This window comes from Platichthys flesus, chromosome 3, assembly GCF_949316205.1.
Source record: "Platichthys flesus chromosome 3, fPlaFle2.1, whole genome shotgun sequence".
Classification (NCBI taxonomy): Eukaryota; Metazoa; Chordata; class Actinopteri; order Pleuronectiformes; family Pleuronectidae; genus Platichthys; species Platichthys flesus.
The window spans coordinates 18,140,470-18,158,195 of NC_084947.1; the positions used below are offsets into that span (position 1 = coordinate 18,140,470).

General features: G+C 44.3%; 4 protein-coding genes across 6 annotated transcripts in view; 2 read left to right on the forward strand and 2 right to left on the reverse strand.

Moving 5' to 3' along the window:
• The window catches only part of igsf9b (immunoglobulin superfamily, member 9b), a 28,607-nt gene extending 22,031 nt beyond the window's left edge, over positions 1–6,576 (forward strand). The window contains exons 18-22 of one of the 2 annotated variants that reach the window (XM_062382859.1): positions 139–175; positions 489–3,785; positions 3,949–4,118; positions 4,303–4,514; positions 4,736–6,576. In XM_062382859.1, coding sequence (XP_062238843.1) covers positions 139–175; positions 489–3,785; positions 3,949–4,118; positions 4,303–4,502 — 3,704 coding nt within the window. In that variant the 3' untranslated portion in view covers positions 4,503–4,514; positions 4,736–6,576. The remainder of the gene's footprint in view (positions 1–138; positions 176–488; positions 3,786–3,948; positions 4,119–4,302; positions 4,515–4,735) is intronic. The other variant, XM_062382868.1, reaches the window with a different exon arrangement.
• A 98-nt stretch (positions 6,577–6,674) lies between these two features.
• On the reverse strand, positions 6,675–10,200 carry gatd3l (glutamine amidotransferase class 1 domain containing 3, like). 2 transcript variants are annotated; one of them, XM_062382881.1, is made up of 7 exons: positions 9,994–10,200; positions 9,856–9,908; positions 9,660–9,773; positions 9,390–9,521; positions 9,211–9,303; positions 7,055–7,220; positions 6,675–6,928 (listed from the first exon to the last, which is right to left on the reverse strand). In XM_062382881.1, the coding sequence occupies exons 1-7, from the start codon at positions 10,108–10,110 to the stop codon at positions 6,794–6,796; spliced, it is 810 nt and encodes a 269-aa protein (XP_062238865.1). In that variant the 5' UTR covers positions 10,111–10,200; the 3' UTR covers positions 6,675–6,793. The 2 variants fall into 2 exon arrangements, with proteins under 2 accessions (XP_062238865.1, XP_062238874.1); XM_062382890.1 differs by lacking the exon at positions 9,211–9,303 and having other exon boundaries at positions 9,994–10,199.
• A 646-nt stretch (positions 10,201–10,846) lies between these two features.
• Positions 10,847–13,367, reverse strand: tmem127 (transmembrane protein 127). Its single transcript, XM_062382927.1, has 3 exons — positions 12,624–13,367; positions 12,369–12,533; positions 10,847–12,271 (listed from the first exon to the last, which is right to left on the reverse strand). The coding sequence occupies exons 1-3, from the start codon at positions 12,865–12,867 to the stop codon at positions 11,961–11,963; spliced, it is 720 nt and encodes a 239-aa protein (XP_062238911.1). The 5' UTR covers positions 12,868–13,367; the 3' UTR covers positions 10,847–11,960.
• A 555-nt stretch (positions 13,368–13,922) lies between these two features.
• ciao1 (cytosolic iron-sulfur assembly component 1) lies at positions 13,923–17,725 on the forward strand. Its single transcript, XM_062382916.1, has 7 exons — positions 13,923–14,300; positions 15,871–16,019; positions 16,108–16,219; positions 16,363–16,451; positions 16,544–16,745; positions 16,868–16,937; positions 17,317–17,725. The coding sequence occupies exons 1-7, from the start codon at positions 14,162–14,164 to the stop codon at positions 17,549–17,551; spliced, it is 996 nt and encodes a 331-aa protein (XP_062238900.1). The 5' UTR covers positions 13,923–14,161; the 3' UTR covers positions 17,552–17,725.
• Position 17,726: the final 1 nt, after the last annotated feature.

The following is a 17,726-nucleotide window of genomic DNA, read 5'->3' on the forward strand; positions in this document are numbered from 1 at the left end:
GAACACTATGCCGAAATACATGTTACTGTTGTATTGGTGTCCAAAAAAGTGAAATAGTTTTTATTAAATACATTTTGATTTGATGATTTCGACTGTGCAACTATTTGAAATGTGTATCTTTTCCTCACCTGCTCTTAGATCTGCCATCTTCCTTCCGGAAGAACACATCTCTAGAGTAAGTCTTCTCATAAATACACCTGTATATTCTCAACATTGTTGTTACCTCATTGACAATGTGATTTTCTCAGTATTACTCACTGTATTTGCAGCTTTGTTTATACATATTTAAGCTTGAACGTTTTATGTAATGTTTTGAATTGTTATTGTAGGTGTTATGTTGTTGATTACATTTTGATTACAATCTCTACTATGTGTAGTGTAGTATAAATGAGTAGGAAATTACAGATTGTGGCTTGAATAGTTTTTTGTTATAATCCACAGTACTATAAAGTTGTATTAAGTTATTTTTTTGTGTTTGTCTTTCTCAGAGCTCGCTCGCCTCCTCGCAGCCCAGACAGTGTCCTGAAGCTGAAGCTGTGCCCGGCACTTCCCTTCTTTCCTACCTCGTCTTCACAGTCTGACCGCTCCTCTTTCGATAAAGGCAGCCGTGGGGAATATCATGACCAGCGGAAACAACTCCTCGCCAACTCGTCTCCACCACCTCATTACACGCTTTTTGAGAGTCACATGGGGTCTCAGGCTCCCTCGCCAACTGCTCTGGAGTCTATTTCCAGGGGGCCGGACGGACGCTTCATTATCCATCCACTGCTAGAGGGTTCCAGTCATTTAAATAATAAAAACTTGAAGAAGGATGTCCTTCGTATGAATGGTGGGGCAAGTGGCTCAGGGAGCAACCGGACGTCACTCAGGGACTCACCAAAGTCAAGCATACTGAGCTCAGAGAAGGAGGAGAGGAAGGATTCTCCTTTCACTGTGGACGTCCAAGAGCTCAACAGACCTCCTTCTTCCCCTGGCAGGGTAATGGCTATGGCCAGAAACTTCTCCCGTCAGGGCTGCTTTTATTCGGACGATGAACAAGGCTCAGAGGCTCTACTTGAAAGAGCCAGCTTCTATTCAGACAGCAGTGAGAAAAAACCCAGCGATTCTCTCAGGAGACATCACATGCCTGGCCACAGCGAAGATCTGAGAACAATGCTCCTGGATCGAGATCAAGATAGACCTCACCATTCAGGCTACCAGCCAATGGAAAGTCAGCTGACTGATAACAGCACCCTGGTCTCACAGCTAGACAGTGGGCTGGAGAGGGACAACATTAACAAGTGTTTGCAACTGGCAAAGGAGAGAGAGAAAATGGAGAGGGAGCTAGAGAGCTATACAGCCGATCAGAGAAGCAGTAGCCGAGGAAGAGATGAGCGACAGACAGGAGACAGGGATGCAGAGGAAGAGCCAGTATGGAAGCCACAAGACGTTACTATCAGACAGAAACACAGGCCCTCGGGCCAGACAAGTCGGGTGTCTGACTATCGGAGGGCGTGTTACTTCGGGAAGAGCAGCAGTCCCATGGACCGGCTCCCTACATCTCGCATACAGTGGGACATCAGTCCTGTAACCGCTGTTACCAACCTCGTTCCTGCACAGAGCCCCCGAGAGACCACGTCACAGCATCCTCGCACATGTAGGGAAATCTCTGAGGACTCTATGGCAGTTGATTCCTCATGCTCTCCGGGCACCCAGAACACCTCCCTCCCCATGCTCTCTCCTGATGTTGCCTCAAAAAGCTCGCCCGTTCTGTGTTTAGAAACACCAACCAGAGCCCGGTCACTGAGTCCTCGGAGAGAGCTGGATATATGCAGAAAGTCCATGACTGAGCAGGGCTTACAAGAAAGGATGCAGGCGGGGGGGTTCTCCACAGGGTTCAGGCATTCATATGCTTATGCAGGCAATCGGCCCTGGGATTCTGCTGCCAGAGGTCCTATAGGCGACGGTGAGAGGCCGCAGAGTTTAGCTTCACCTCAATATCATCAGCCCGACAGAACTAGAGACTACACCGCCAATAGGGATTCCAGTCCCTCAAATTATTCTACATTACCCTATGAACACCAGGACGAAGGGGCAAAGGCCAAAGACAGAGAGACTCGTGGCCGGTTGAGCTCTGGGTTTTATTCAGACTTAGAAAGAGAGGGTGTCCGAACACGCTCCAGGAGGAGTGACAAATGTCTTTTCTCTGATAGTCCCAGCCCTCTTTCCACACTAACCCTCGTAGAAGAGGTAGAGAGCGATCAGTCCCAAATTTCTGTGCCTAGAATGTCAGAGTCCTTCAGTGTCAAACCTGCTGCCCCGTCGCCCAAAGCGCCCCCACTGCAGACAAGTGCAATTCTCGAGTACCTGAGCCTTCCAGGTTTCATCGAAATGAGCGTGGATGAGCCTGTTGAAGAAGCGGAAGTGACGGGAACTGCCGGACAAAGCTCGGTACTAAAGGCAGAAACATCCCTGGTGACAAAGCCTGACGTGGTTCCTAAAAACTGGGAGGTTCATGCTAAAGAAATCCAAGGGGGTGGGGGTGGGGGTGCAGAGCCCGGCATTGATGCTTGTAGAAAACACGGCTATAAACGCTCGCTCCATGTTGAAACTCGAGATTCTTCACACAGAGTAAGATTTCCTGACGAGATGAGACCCTCATCACATGGTCCAGAGAAAACAAGCAAACAGCTCTATGATGAGAAAACACAAATTCGGGCTGCGAATAAAAGCACAGACAGACCTGAATCCAGACCTGGATCCAGGTCGGCTCACACCTTGCTCAGTGCGGCAAAAGGCATGGCAGATTTAGTGTCAAAACACTCCTGGAGTTCTGTCGACAGTAGTGAGTCTTTACCAGAGCAATCCCAAAGACATGCTCCTCAGGGCAGCAGGACTAATAACATTGCGTCCCGGATAAATCAAGTCCCTGTGCCATTTCTTAGGAAATCTTTAAGTGTTGGCCCGTGTAGGACGCTCTCAGGCATGGGACCGCCTCGTCCTTTCATAAAGAAATCCATCAGTTTAGGATCACAGAATTGGGAGCATTTTGAGAGCCCAAGGCCATATATTTCCGAGAGGAGTTACTGGGACGAGTTCCCAAACCCAGATGTCAGGGTGAAGTCCCACAGTTTGGGCCGCAGTCCATCTTTCCTCCCCAGGCCTGGCCCGTCATGGAGGGAGTATGTCCCTTTCAGACGGCCGAGCATCGGGAGCTTAGAGAGGCCTCATCACACACAAAGACCATTAGCTAGTCCCTGCTACCTCACTCCTGCTATGTACCCACCTAGAAACACCTCAATCTCCCCAATGCTGGAACCCTCCGATCCAAGACGGCAAGCAGCTGTTTTTCTCGAGTCCTCCAGGTGGTCTCCTTCTTACCAAGAGACTCCGAGGTCTTCCCAGCATAAATATGTCCCCATGCCGTCCTGCATTCCTGTGCCCCAGTACCAACACTGGCCAGGCTCCAGAGGGGAAAGCATGAGACCTATGGACCCTAGGAGGGGCCCTCCAAGGTCCTACCTGCCCAGAGGCATCAGCTGGCCCTCCCCTTATTACGCCCCCTTCCCGCCCAGGGAGGGAGAGAGTTACAGACAGCCAGACAGGGTGATGGCTAGGGGAGGGGAGGCTGAGATCAGGGAGGGCGGGAGGGCCAGTTATGCCAGTCAGAGCAGTGGTAGAGGCAGCGCTGGTTTCTTCCAACATTCCCTGTCCATCACTCCCACACTGCTCAGCTCCCCCGAGACGACGGAGGAGGCTGAGCGGCACAGAGCTGAGACGGATCGGCCAGAGAGGAGAGCGAAAAGGTGAAACGTCGCCACCACACCTGGACAATAACAACCACCACACTGGAGTGTCTCCTTGGCGGAGGGATTCATCTGTGTTTCCAAATTAACATCAGTTCGGTGGATTTTGTTTCTCCTTTGTCGTGACTGTTTTCTGACCTCTTTATTTTGTCTATCTCATTAGAAGGAACACATCAGTAGATGAAAGTTATGAATGGGACTCTGCTGATGCCTGCGTGGACCTGGAGGTCCTGGACGCCATGAGGTTTGATCAGTCACAAATGAGCTCCCGGAGAGGAAGGGGCGAGCTCAGATATGATCAAGCAGGTGGCGTCCAGGACCAGCAACAGAAAGGTGATCATTCATTTATTTTTGTTAACCCCCTCATGCGTGATGTTGTTGATGTTGCATGCTTCATGGTGAGTGTAACGCTTGATGATGCATGTGTTCCTCCTGTGCCTTCGTGCCGTGATTATTTGTGAGCTTCTCCCATGACGTGCCCATCCATGCATTTTCCTCTTCCCGATGCCTTCCCCAGGCCCACCTCTCCCACTCAGCCCGCCAGTTTCCAACCCACCTCGCTGCCGGCTCAGCCGCTCCCTAAGCGAGGCGCGCTTCAACGCTCTCCGCCAGGAGTACCAAGAGTACAGGCGGGCTCAGGAATCCGTCTGTTCCCGTGAGCCCTGTCTCAGCCCTGGCTACGATTCAGACTCTGACGCCAACTCCGCACTGCTTTAGCAGTTTGACCCGGTCCGTTACTTTCCCTCTCCTCTCACCTCTTCCATATTTTTCCACCTGTCACTGCTCGCCTGCTTGCATCCTTTTCTTGCCTGCTGTTGTATCATCTGTGTGCAGTGAATTTGTACATGTCAAAATGTGAGCTGATCACTTTATAATTAAAACCGTTTAAACCCGTTTTTCAGGGTGCATTGCTTTTAACGCTGCGTCGCTCTCTGCTTTTGTCTTCACAGATACATGTGACTCAGATCGTCAATAGCAGTTTAATGAACAGACGACAGCACTGAGGCCCTGGATATTCACACCTCGCTGGAGCTTTCTCATGTGAAAGAACATTCGTTGTCTATAGTTCTTGTTCAATGTTATGTCAGACATTATGTATTCTGTATTGCATCAAATGTGATGGACTGAAGCTCCTCAGTTTATATCCAATGACATGTTTGTTCCACAAAATGAAGTCACGAAGGGATTATTTATTATTCTGAGAAGCATGTTTGTTTTGGGGGAGATGCTTTTATACCATGACAATCAGGCACACAGCGCCCCCCTGAGGAATGAAATGTTCACACTTTACATAGACAGTTTTCCTGGTGAGAGTTGAGGAAGCCCTGCTTTATAAAAGCAGCAGCGTGCTTCATAGTGAGGGCTGAATTTCATCTTAATGTCAGTCGCATCAAAGACCTTCCTTTAATAATAAAATGACGCTAATGACAATTATGTAGGTTCGGGTTGATGATCTGTTTGAGGTAGAAAATGTTGCCTGTGCTCAAAAAATGTTCACCACCATCCTCCTCTGTGTATGACAAGTACTTAACTAATAGTACTTAAAGATCACATTATTAGGTCACTGATAATTGTACAACAAATGCTTTTATCACCCAACTTTAATACGCCCAAACATTTATTGTTTATATTTAAAAGAAGAAGTTTATTTAACATTACCTGTTGGTTCCCTGAAATCGTACCTGACTTACTGGAGTCATCTTCAAATGTCAAGACTTAATTTACCAAATCACCTAACATAGCCCATATTTGTTAATAATGTAAAAATGTTTATATGTACCTTAATGTGAATGAGCCCTGCTGTTCCTCTTCTTCCATCAGATGAAAACATGTAACTTTACTCAGCCTGATTCTGTCAAACTTTTCCCCAGCGGTCAAATAGGAAAAAACACAGGGGAAAAGGATTTTTGCCTTATTTGTATTAATGTCGTACGTACACTGGATGATTGACCCTGAAAGGGTTGAGCTGACGAGCTTGTCAGACAAAACTGATTAGACGATTTAAAATGTTTGGAATGAATTTTTGCTCACGTGATAAGTATTTCTGTATATTTACTGAGGTGAGTTACGATATGCAAAAATGTTTACAATTCACATCAGTGATGTGACGGCAGCACTGTGAATATTTTGACTTCTAATTCCGTGTTTCAATTACAAGTCTGTTATAAAAGTTGTGCCCATTCACCATTTGTTTTTCTACTGCAAAAAGACAAAAGCTGTTTTTATATGTCGCCTGACGCACAGAGGTGTAAAGAATATCTCTGTTGCTGTATTTGGGAAAGATTCAACGTTTGTTTCAGCTTAATTTATAACCCAGATGAGAATATTCATGTGGAGTGAGTATGCATTTCTGATGACGTTTTATACAAACTGCAAATTTTTATATCTTGCCACCTGGATGTTGTCATTTTGATAAGTTTGTAATAAATAAATTGCTTTATTCTTAATGTAACATACAGAAATTGTGTTTATTTTTCGCAACATGTGACAATGAACATGAAAAAGTCCACTAATTTGAATGTCATTCCAAACATATGATCATGTGACCCCTGTTCAGTCCCATATGTAAGTACAACAGTGGATGTGGGTTAAAGTGCCATAACAGGCGGGTTTATTTCAATCACAGTCATTTCACATTGGATCAATAAAAGAAATGAAAAGTTGATATGTGAAAGCTAACTGGGGGCCTTTTCCTAAGATGGCGCTGTTGAGCCATTCTGCCACACCCATTTCAAATTACTGAGGTGGAGCTGATGAAAACCTGTGTTTACTGTATTACTATTATTAATATTATCTGTATTACTATTATGAATATTATCTGCTCTTTTGGCCTACGCACTATACATAGCATGTTTTACTATAATACCATCAATTAATCACAACAAGCCATTTGCTCGTTAACTATAACATTTTTATTGTTGCAGGTAAGAAGTCATCACAGTACAGTCATGTGTGTTGTACATCAACACCGACTTCTTCTATTGATTTCTCAGGCTCGTCGTCACAGCTCACTTGGTCGACATACGCATGACATGTTTCACCATATTTCCAATACCATCAAATATATAGTGATAGTGATACTCTGTGTCCCACATGAAGGACGGGGTGCTGACCACTTTGTTCTTCTCATCCACATGGGCTTCGTAGAACAAAGGGTTAAGGTCAAAGCAGGAGATATTTCACAACAGGCATAATAACAAAATGAACACAGATCTGTGTAGAGGCTGTTAACTAATACATATGTTAAACTGAGACTTTTGAAAGGATATATATGGCTCACGGACATTGTGGCGTGCACCCATGCTCTTTACAGCCTGCACCATGTTTGTGTGAGGCCAGTTCCCCCAGCGGGTGTTCTCATCCCGCTCGTAGCCCATGGTCACCTCGATGCTGGGCAGCACCCGGCAGGCCAGCACAGGGGCCATGCTGGCCAGTCTGGAAACAGGAGTGGATGGTGAGATAAGGCTGTGATCAAGTTGAGATCAATAGGCGGGTCTAATCAGGGTGTGAGAATAATGCATTGCAGGTATCGAAAAGGAGAGATTCAAAGCCTGAAAAAGAAAAGCTCTCCAAGCATAAATCCATGGGAACAAATCCAGTCTTCTGAGTGTGCACATGTTGAACTACTATCAACAATGATTGCAACCATGACAGGTGTAATTTTAAAATTCTAAAACATGTTCCAGACACTGAATCTCCCTCAACCACTGGTGTCCATCACCTACACAGTGCTATCAGTTGCCAACACTGAGCAAACTAACTCCATGAAGATGAATCAAAGCAATGTCGATGATTTGAAACCAGCAAACCACAAAGAAAAGGGCATCCAATATATTTACATTTTGTTATATAAGCTCCTAAATAAAACAGTAATTGAACACAGATTGGATCCAAAACATTGGGTAAATATCTCTTATATATTAATACTATATTAATATGAAATATATCTAAATATGTTTTCCGCGCTAGTTCGGTAAGTGGCCAACCACCAGCAGATGGTAGGGACAAATTCATTATCTATTCTATTATCCTTTGTTTCTTTCATCACAAATTTATAATATGCTTGTTTTGAAACATCAGAACATAATTTACAGCACTGACAGAAAACCACAGTGGAAGTTGCGTGCATTTATCCCGGACATAATCATTCTGAGCCCGACATTAAACAGCACTATCCACTTATTTTTTCATTGCATTTTCTATGTCTTAATCAAATTATTTCAACCGCTCCAACTGTTTAAAGGCATTGAAGGTAATGGGGAGGGATTACTGTGGTTATGTCCTTTAAATGATGGATGGGTCAAGGTCAAATAACCATGTGTTGTCATGGTGACAGCTGTCTCATCCTCTTCCTCCTCCTCAGCCTCAAACTCCACTCTCTAATTCCTGTATAATCCTGCATCACCGACATGTTAGACTCGCTATGCATCTGAGCCCCGGCTGTCACCTCACAGGGCCCTGTGACCCTCATCACTCCCACGTACCAATATAGTGGATGAAGGATCGTTCACTTTCTACCAGATCACACCGGTAGAGACTGAGGATCCTCAGTGTCAACATGTCCGGCTCTCACCCTGTGGATTAGTTTGTCTGGTGTCACTACATCATGCTCCTGACTCTAACACTAGTTTCTCTGCCCCCGCTCTTCCTCTTGTGTCTGCTGGGAGCAGTGAGAGACACAGACTCCCACCACATGATCCCTCACATGGTCCATCATCTTACAGGACAAAGATTTCTTTATACACAGTTCAAAAACACACACTTTGTGATGTAAGTTTAAGATAACAAAAGCTCCAACTTGAACTACTTCCATAACAATATTTCTGGTATTTAGCAGAGACTTAAATCAAATTTAATTAACATTAATTTAGATTTGTATTTTTTGCCTACTGTCCTGAACATTTAGCAAATTTTCTATACAGTTTTGCTGGTTTCAAATGCAGGGTTAGTACAAATTCAATAAATGTATATGTCATGACTATTGACATAATAGTTTTTAGCGGGAGAACATGTGAGACTGTTAAACTTGGTTTCTAGGAAACACTGCACTGACCACGTGAAACAAAAACAATTATTTTCCTTTCAACGTCTGCAGCTGTTTTATCAAAAAATGGAAATATAGACAAAGATTTAAAAAAAATCGATTCTGTGAAAAAGCTCAGTTTCATCGTCTGACTTTTCCCCTTTCTACAGCTCCAGTGTCCCAATTCCATTACAGGGATTGGATAAATCTCGCCTTCATCTAGACTAATGCAATCTAATGTAATCCGATTTGACATGCAGCACTAATCAATGAGAGCTTGCAAATTTGCCTCATGTCTGAATTTAAACTGTGAACTTCATTCTCCCTGTTGGTCAGACGTGGAGTTCTGCAGCATTGATCCCTCGGCACTGGTTCACTGAATAGTGATCAGATGATACATACCCTATGGGTTTGCGTAAACGGTGGAAATCTTTCAGCACCCTTTCCACATCATTCTGCAGCTTGCAGTCTTTGCCGTCCTTCGCAAAAGAGGATCTAAAGAGATGAGGATTTAATATGAGTGCTCCATCGTGCTAGATTGCGCTGTACCGCTATTAAATACATATTTAATGATGCCTCACAGGTTCTTAGTGATGCCGTGACCCCCAGGGAAGATGATTGCATCAAAGCTGTTCGCGTCCAGCTTGGACAGGTCCTGCAATTGCATCATGCCCTGACCATGACTGAAGCGGGCCGCCTCCATCATCATGTTCCTATGTGAAGGGCAGAAATAATCATAAATACTACATTGTGTAATTAGTCGTGTCAGGTGAGTAACATACAGAGTTAATTAAGTCAGTGGACCCTTCGATGACCCTGATCCTTTTGAAAGTGTATCCTAACAAGCTTACCGGTTCTCACCGGAGGCCGGCTGCTTTTTCATGTGGTCAATCACATGCATCTGCTGCTGATTAGGAGCAAACATCTGGAAGCGAGCCCCGTTGCGGCTGAGGTGGTACATGGTGCTGAGGACGAGAGTTGTGAATTAACCATCTCTGCACCCTGACAAGATAAATGCAACATTCCTGTCCTGGGTCATATACTCACTACACTCCCTCATGGACATCAGTCCCATCCCACCAGCCACATCCTGAGAAAACCTGGAATAGATCGTGATTCACAAACCAGATGTGACTCACAAAGCACAGTGACGCCCACACTGATACTTCTACTTCTCTCACTTACCACTGCCACGTTAGTATTTCCCCAGTTGCCGTAGTCACCTTGGTGAACGAAGCAGGCAGGCTGTCGAGAAATAACAGCCAGCGTTTGTTTTGAAAGCAAAGTCCTGGTGGCCAGCATGATTTCTCTTCAGTCTATCGGTTTCCGGAGGAATACAAGAGTTCACAGTTAACCACTGAGCCTGCTTTAATGGTTGTCATATTGATCTTGCTGTAGTCGTCTGAATATATATCACCAGAGCGCAGCAGAGTGACGTTACCACGTAAGCTCTATCTTCTGAGAAGAGACACGACACTGACCTTTTCCCTCCCGAACACCCTTCCCTGTTAATACCTTGTTTATTCACCTGATTAACTTAAGTATTTTGGCAGCAGAGTGACCCTTCGGCTTTGGGGGAGTATTGCTCTACATGTAGTGCTGTAGCTCGTGAAATATCTTGACCCCTTTAGAATTTAACTCTTGGTACTGTACCTGAATGGAGACTTAAGAATATAATGCAAAATGCCTGTAAGAATATTGTTTAAATTTGTATGTAATCCTGCAATAATCATGTAATGATAATGGCTGTTATGCAACACTGCATTTGAGATTTTTTTTATATTGCTTCCAACTATACATCTCATCTTTATAGAATGCAAGCCCTGTAAAGTCCATTAGGTTGTAAGGCTCTTACTCACTGTAATGCTAAGTTGCGTCTACGTCTAGACAGTGAACCCAGAAATACGCTGGTCAGACGGAAACGTCAAAGTCAATATACTGCCAAATCAAAACTACACCTCCACAAGATAGGCTGCACATGGCCGAAGGAAATCCAAAGATTCAGGGTCAAGTTACAGATCACAAACGTGAGACCAAATTTGGCATTAACTTTATTATAACCACTTTTATGTATAAACGATCAATATTTACACACTGGTGATGAAAGTATAGTGACGGGACCGAGGGGCAAAATAGAGAAAATGGTGCAAACAGAACAATATACATCCACATAGAATCACCACGTCAATCACAATTTCAAGCCTCAGAGGGCACCTCATGATAAGGTGTTCCGACAAGAGGTTTAAAACCTGCACACATGCAGAGCAAACACAATTGAAACGGTCACATATGGAAATCACAAAGTACAAATAAGGGTTCTTTTTTAAATCAAATACAAGGAACATGAAATGACCAACTTATGTGGTGAAATTTCTTTTCCTACGAATCACTCCGATTGTGAAACATACAAAACATTGTTCCTCCATTTCGTCTGTGGCTGCTAGCTCTAAACACACGACACATCACATAATCCTTTTTAAAACACCACAAAGATCTGTCTATATTCTGGACAACTTCCCTGTGTTATTTCAAATACAGATGTTATTAAATAAGACTAAACCAGTGAAAGATGTCTGCAAAGCAAAAGAAAGTAAAGAAGACACAGCACAAACAACTAAATAATAAATAAAGTCAATTTGATATTTTATATAAAAAAAAGAAAAAAGTCTCAAACAATCTTCTCTGTTTTTCTACATTTTAGATGAATCAGTCAAATAAAATCATACATATGGCAAAGCTTAAAAATTAAATCAATTAAATGTTTAAAAGAGCTCCATCCATGTCCAAAGAAGAGATTCAATAAATGGCATTAATTGGTCTGCGGCTGTTTCATCAATTACTTGTGGTGAGGCAAGTTGAGCCCTCCTTGCAGTTAAGTTTGCTTTACATGTAAGGACCAAATCCTGAAAGCCATTTACATGCAAATTACGAACAACTTCAGTGGTTAAAGAGAGAATCATCTCCTAAATTTCTGCCACCACTAAAGACAACTTTCATGCACTGTCAGTCAAACCGTTTCTGCACTAACAGTGCAACCCACCGCGTCCCGGCTTGTTTGCAAAGATACCCCTTTGATAAGAGCGGGGTTCGCCCATCAAGCCAAAAGCCGTGCTGAAAGAGAAGCGCATGTTAGAGGGGCCAGTCCTGCGGCATTAGGGCGTGTAGGCAGGCGGTGGCTGAAACTGATTGGCAATGTCATAATCAGCAGGAAATGTTTCACTGCTGTCCTCCATCTCAGAGAGCAGCTCTAAAGCCTGCTCCTCCTCCTCTGTGGGGTAGTGGCGCAAGAGATTGGCAGCTGTCGCAAGGATAGAGGCTCCACCTGCGCCCGCAACCAGGTAAAAACTGATGGCGAAAGTGACGTAGATGAGGGAGCCGTGGTACTTTTTGTGCTGCTGCTGTAGTGACAAGATGAGCTCCGAGGCCCAGTAGCAGAAGCCAATCACCGTGGCACACTGCAACACTGATGAGACAGAGGGGGGAGAAAACACGTCAACATGACACCTTCTTCTCCAAACAAAGAAATCCCCTGGAAAGAGATCTGCAGTGTGACAGATTACCTGTGAGAATATGTGCAAATGCATATCTGCGTGTTATCTTCAGCGCAGGGTGTTTGGGTCCGAACACATCCAGGAGGAAAGCAGTCAGGCTGCACAGGATGCCCAGGAAGCAGAAGGCAGCGATCACCCTCATCAGCAGTATGGTCTGTGGGTTCACACAATAATCTGCGGGACACAGAGACATCACGGTGTTATTATTATTACTATATCATGAATCTCGAATGCAAGTTCTAACGAGCTCGTGCTGGTCCTCACCGTCCAGAAGCTTGGGGTCAATGTATCCCAGCACATCTGCCACCCCCAGCTCTTGTCTGGGACAGGTGCCTCCATGAACCCGGAGCCAGGCCGGTTCCGCCAGAGCCGTGCACAGCGCGGTGATGGACAAAGCTCCGGGAAGAGCCGACACCAGGCTCCGCTCCGGCTGCTTGGGTACGGAGGTGCCCGCTCTCCTTCTCCGGCCTCCCGGAACACTCGAACCCGGCGGGGCATACATGGTCATCCAGTCAGCTTCTGGTCTGCGGTAGTGAGTCCCTTTACTGTCAGGGAAGTGTCTGCACTAACTGCTCCCTGTACAACGATGAGACTGACCAACAACAATACAAGCTGTTAGCCAGCAGAGCTTACGGGCGGGTGGCAGCGGCCGTACCTGCGTCGTCTAATGTGTCCGAACGAGGCGAAACCGAAAACAAGTATCCTGTTGATAAAATCCGGTCCAGTATCTGACTGACGGGAACACAATGGACAGATGGCTTTCAGGCCTGTTCGCTGTTATTAGCGTCTGAAGCTAACTCACGGCTAACGTCAAAAGTCGCCGCGCGTCGTATAAAAAGAAACGTAAAAGAGGCAAACTAAACTAACTAAAGAATATTTAATAATTTAGTTAACTGATAGTATTAAAAATAACCACTAATCTGTTACAGAAAAACAAAGACAAAACAAAACAAAAAGCAGCTTACGCCAGCTTCCTGTAAAAGATCTCAACTTCCTTGTTCACACCATTCTTCTTCATGGCTTCAATAAGCTGCAGCGTACAAAAGAGTGACATTCAGTGCTGCCAACTAGTGGTAGCTCTTCAAAACCACAGAAGTAAATATACTCTTCTGCCTTATTTTATATTTTGTATTTATTTACGCTAGTTTTCTTTCGAAGCAATTGTGCAGTAGTTGCTTATTATATTATTTTCATTTTATGAGCCACATAAAAACAAGGAGGTTATGATGTAAACTGTTGAGTACAGGTATAAACATGTTGAGACGCATGCAAGGTACAAGATGCAAACAAAGGACAAGGTACAAACAAATATAAATTATAAATATGAATCATTCATGTAAAAAAAAAAAACAATCAATCAGTAAAATAAGAATGACCTACAACACGAGAAGTACTGGGAAGATATTATTCATCGTTACTTAATTATTTTTTACAATCCTGAAATGGGCATGTTTCCGTGTTGATGTGTTTATTTGATATATTCCATCTAATTGTAGGGGGAAAAAATAATTAAAAAAAAACAACACGGAAGGGAATCGAGCCCCACAATGCTTTGCGCGAAGCATCTGATAATCAAAGATGGCTGCGGTACCAGTGATGTCCATAGTTTTGTGAACTTTGGTACTTTGGTGTGAACTCGTCTCCTCGAGTGCACCTGCAGCAGGCCGGGTGCTGAGTCACAGGGCCGTGTTTATCACTGCTTGTTTGTGCAGCTTGTCACACGCTGGTTGTTGTTGTTGTTGTTTACCGGGTCTGTCAGACGTCAGGAACCGTCAGGAAGTGTCAGAGGAAGCGGCTCCGACATGAAGCAGGCTCTGACCCTGCTCCACAGACTGAGCGCCCACCCGGACTCCCGCTGCTGGTACGTCAGCTGGAACCCGTCAGGGACGCTGCTGGCCTCGTGTGGCGGGGACAAGGCTATCCGGATATGGGGACGAGAGGGTGAGTTCAACACACGAGGGGACATCGCCCGAATAACGGTCCGGTCACATCCTCACAGCCAAGCGCATTGTGAAGGGACGTGTTGTCTTCTAACAGAAACACGAGGCCGATCTCCTTCGCTTCAGTTCCTCCTGCAGCTGTAGACAGATGTTCCCTCAGCGATGATCAAATACAGACAGTGATCGTGTTTCGTGTGTCAAACCAGAGAAAATCCTCTTCATTGTCATTCTCAGTCAGTGGCACGAGAGTAAAACAAACAGAGCTACTTGAATGGGACCTAGTTCTCTGGAGACACAGGGGTTTTATTTAATGGGTTCACCTGTTATTATAACAATATTACTACTACTTATAACCTGTAATTATAACAATATCACTACTACCACTAATATTCATCATAACTTTATTTCAAGAGCAGTACAGAAGGTGATGCTTAAATACTACTGGTATTGATAATAATTATTACATTACATTACATGTCATTTAGCTGACGCTTTTATCCAAAGCGACTTACATTTTTTAGAACACTCATCATTTTATGAGGGGCCATCTAGGGGTTCAGTATCTTGCCAAGGACACTTAGGCATGCAGATGGGATAGAGTGGGATTCGAACCGGCAACCTTCTTGTTGCAGAGCACCCGCTCTATCCCCTAGGCCACGCTCTTCCCATTATAGAGATTAAAGACCAGGTAAATTCAGGAATATCCCTTCCAATAGATGTTTTTGAAGGCAAACGCTCTGTACCCTCTAGTTTTCCTTCTAGATCCAGGAAGTGACAGCTGACCCTTACCAAAGATCACAAGCTGCACAGAGGTACATAGGGAATTAAAAGATCAGAGATGTTGCCTTAAAGCACATCTCAACATTTGGTTGTGCTCAAATAGTAATTTAATTGTTATTGGCACATGTTGGGTGTGTAGTCATATATGCTGATACAATATGATATCTGGAAATTCAAAAGAGAAACAATTTCTTGTGATCAGATCTTTTTTACTTAAAGTTTTAAGGTGTTCATACAGACAGACAGTAAAACATTTCAGAGTGGCAACACCAGAACAAATATTTATCTTTAAAATGGAGCCTCCCTTCCCTGTGCAAAGCCCAATCCCACAAAAAAGAGATCAAAAATATTTTTTTGGACATAAAATATTCAGGCAGCAATGTCTATATTGTGTTTTGGTTAAGTAAATTAGTATAAAACTAGAACGGCACTCAGTAGAGACCATGGCTCTCAAAGGCCCAGCAGCCCCCTTGAATTCTGTGAGCTGCACCAAATTGTAAACACTCATAGATATCCGTTCCATGTTATGGATCTGATTTTTCATCCAGATTCATAAATGATTCCCTGGAAAATCAGTGAAAATGTCATAGAAATGGCTGATTTCACGAAGTTCCTGTCCAGATACAAATTTGAATGGGTTCTTTATGGTTCTTCCACCAAGTTGTGTGGAGATCTGTTCAGTTTGTTCAACAATCCTGCTGAGAAACAAACAAAAGGGCGAATTCATGGTTTACATTTTGGAGGTAAAAACAATGTTCTTCTCTGATGGCTGACAAGCTTCCATTTTTCAGGTGACTCTTGGATTTGTAAGACTGTGCTTCAGGATGGACACCAGCGCACCGTGAGGAAGGTGGCCTGGTCTCCCTGTGGAAATTATCTGGCATCTGCCAGCTTCGATGCAACCACATGCATCTGGAAAAAGAAGGACAATGACTTTGAGGTAAGACGAGACATTTAAATCTTCACAATGTTTCTGCAACGCTGCACATTTTTGAAGATTTAACCCTGAGTCTCACCTTCTCCCCCAGAGTCTGACTGTGTTGGAAGGACATGAAAATGAGGTGAAGTGTGTGGCGTGGGCTCCTTCAGGGAACCTGCTGGCGACATGTAGCAGAGACAAGAGCGTCTGGGTCTGGGAAGGTTTGTGTGAAGCTTCAGTTTGTGTGACCACCTCAGAGTCATAGTTTGAGTCCAGTTCACAGAAGGAATTACGTTCATGTATCATTGAGCTGTAGCTCTGAGTTTTGAAATACAATTGTTTTCTTTTCATCTGGGTTTCCCAGTGGATGAAGAGGACGAGTACGAGTGCGTTACTGTGGTGAACTCTCACACACAAGACGTCAAGCACGTTGTGTGGCACCCGACCCAGGAGGTGGGTGATTCTCTGCTCTATAGGCACATGAAGGATTTCTTCATTTCTCACACCGTTGCTTTACTAAGTGAATATACTGTGTGCGTTTACAGCTCCTGGCTTCAGCCAGCTACGACAACAACATCTGCATTTACAGGGAGGAAGACGATGACTGGGAGTGTCGGGCGACCCTGCAGGGACACACAGCCACAGTGTGGGGTTTGGCTTTTGATCGGACTGGACAGAGACTGGCTTCCTCCAGCGATGACCGCACGGTCAAGATTTGGAAAGAGTTTCCAAATGAAGCTGGACAGGGTGAGTTGTTGAAAAAAAAAATCGACTTAATAAGATGGTCCAAGTTTATACAAATCTACATGTAATGCATTTTTGTCAGTATAAGAAGTGTGATTATTTTTCGTCACTGCTTTGTGTAACAGGGGACTCGACTTGGAAATGTATCTGCACTCTGTCCGGGTACCATGGACGAACAGTGTATGACATTGCCTGGTAAGACCCAGCTCAATGTTCTCACAGCCATCCAACCTTGGTGTGGATCAGTGGTTCTTAAATGACGGTCGGCCATGTCTGTAATAGGTTTCCAGATTGATGGATTAAAATAATCATATGGGTATTCTGTCCTGACGTGGATAAAATAACTTTCCCTTATATAAATTGAAGTTTAAAATGTGTAAAATTATTTTATAGCACAATCACACTGGGGTCCCCAGAATATTTTCTGTCTAGAAGGGGATCCTAGGCTGAGAAAAACCTGAGAACCTTTGATCCAGTTATATGAAGGGATTTGAGGTTAGAAATCCACCGCTTTACTTAGTATTGACACATTTTGTCATCCTGTTAGATCAAACTGAGAATTGAATCTGTTCAGGTGTCGGCTGACCGGCGCCCTGGCAACCGCCAGCGGGGACGACGCAGTGAGAGTTTTCAAGGAGGACGAGTCGGCTGATCCCGACCAGCCGGTGTTCTCGCTGGCTGCTCAGGGGACCAAGGCTCACGATCAGGATGTCAACTGTGTGGCCTGGAACCCGAAGGAGGCGGGACTGCTGGCCACCTGCAGTGATGACGGAGACTTCGCCATCTGGAGGTTCCAGGAGGAAGAGTGAATGTCTCGCACTGAACAGCCCGGGTTCCAACAGGGAGCATTGTTGTCCACTCAACTTTTAACAGCTCATCTAAGCTCAGCAGTATAACCACGTTCCCTGCCATGTCTATATTATTACTGCCCAATTGAGAAATTATTCATTCATGATGTTTATATAAATAAATTTAAAACAAAAC

Bases quoted from the DNA above. Each gene is read 5' to 3' on its own strand.
- gatd3l (XM_062382881.1), bottom strand. From the start codon at position 10,110: ATGCTGGCCACCAGGACTTTGCTTTCAAAACAAACGCTGGCTGTTATT. The intron at 9,909-9,993 runs GTAAGTGAGAGA...GATCTATTCCAG, and splicing joins GAAATACTAACGTGGCAGTG to GTTTTCTCAGGATGTGGCTG. The intron at 9,774-9,855 runs GTGAGTATATGA...TCTCGTCCTCAG, and splicing joins GATGTCCATGAGGGAGTGTA to CACCATGTACCACCTCAGCC.
- tmem127 (XM_062382927.1), bottom strand. From the start codon at position 12,867: ATGACCATGTATGCCCCGCCGGGTTCGAGTGTTCCGGGAGGCCGGAGA. The intron at 12,534-12,623 runs GTGAGGACCAGC...TGTGTCCCGCAG, and splicing joins TGACCCCAAGCTTCTGGACG to ATTATTGTGTGAACCCACAG. The intron at 12,272-12,368 runs GTAATCTGTCAC...CTGTCTCATCAG, and splicing joins ATTTGCACATATTCTCACAG to TGTTGCAGTGTGCCACGGTG.
- ciao1 (XM_062382916.1), top strand. From the start codon at position 14,162: ATGAAGCAGGCTCTGACCCTGCTCCACAGACTGAGCGCCCACCCGGAC. The intron at 16,020-16,107 runs GTAAGACGAGAC...CTTCTCCCCCAG, and splicing joins AGAAGGACAATGACTTTGAG to AGTCTGACTGTGTTGGAAGG. The intron at 16,938-17,316 runs GTAAGACCCAGC...GAATCTGTTCAG, and splicing joins ACAGTGTATGACATTGCCTG to GTGTCGGCTGACCGGCGCCC.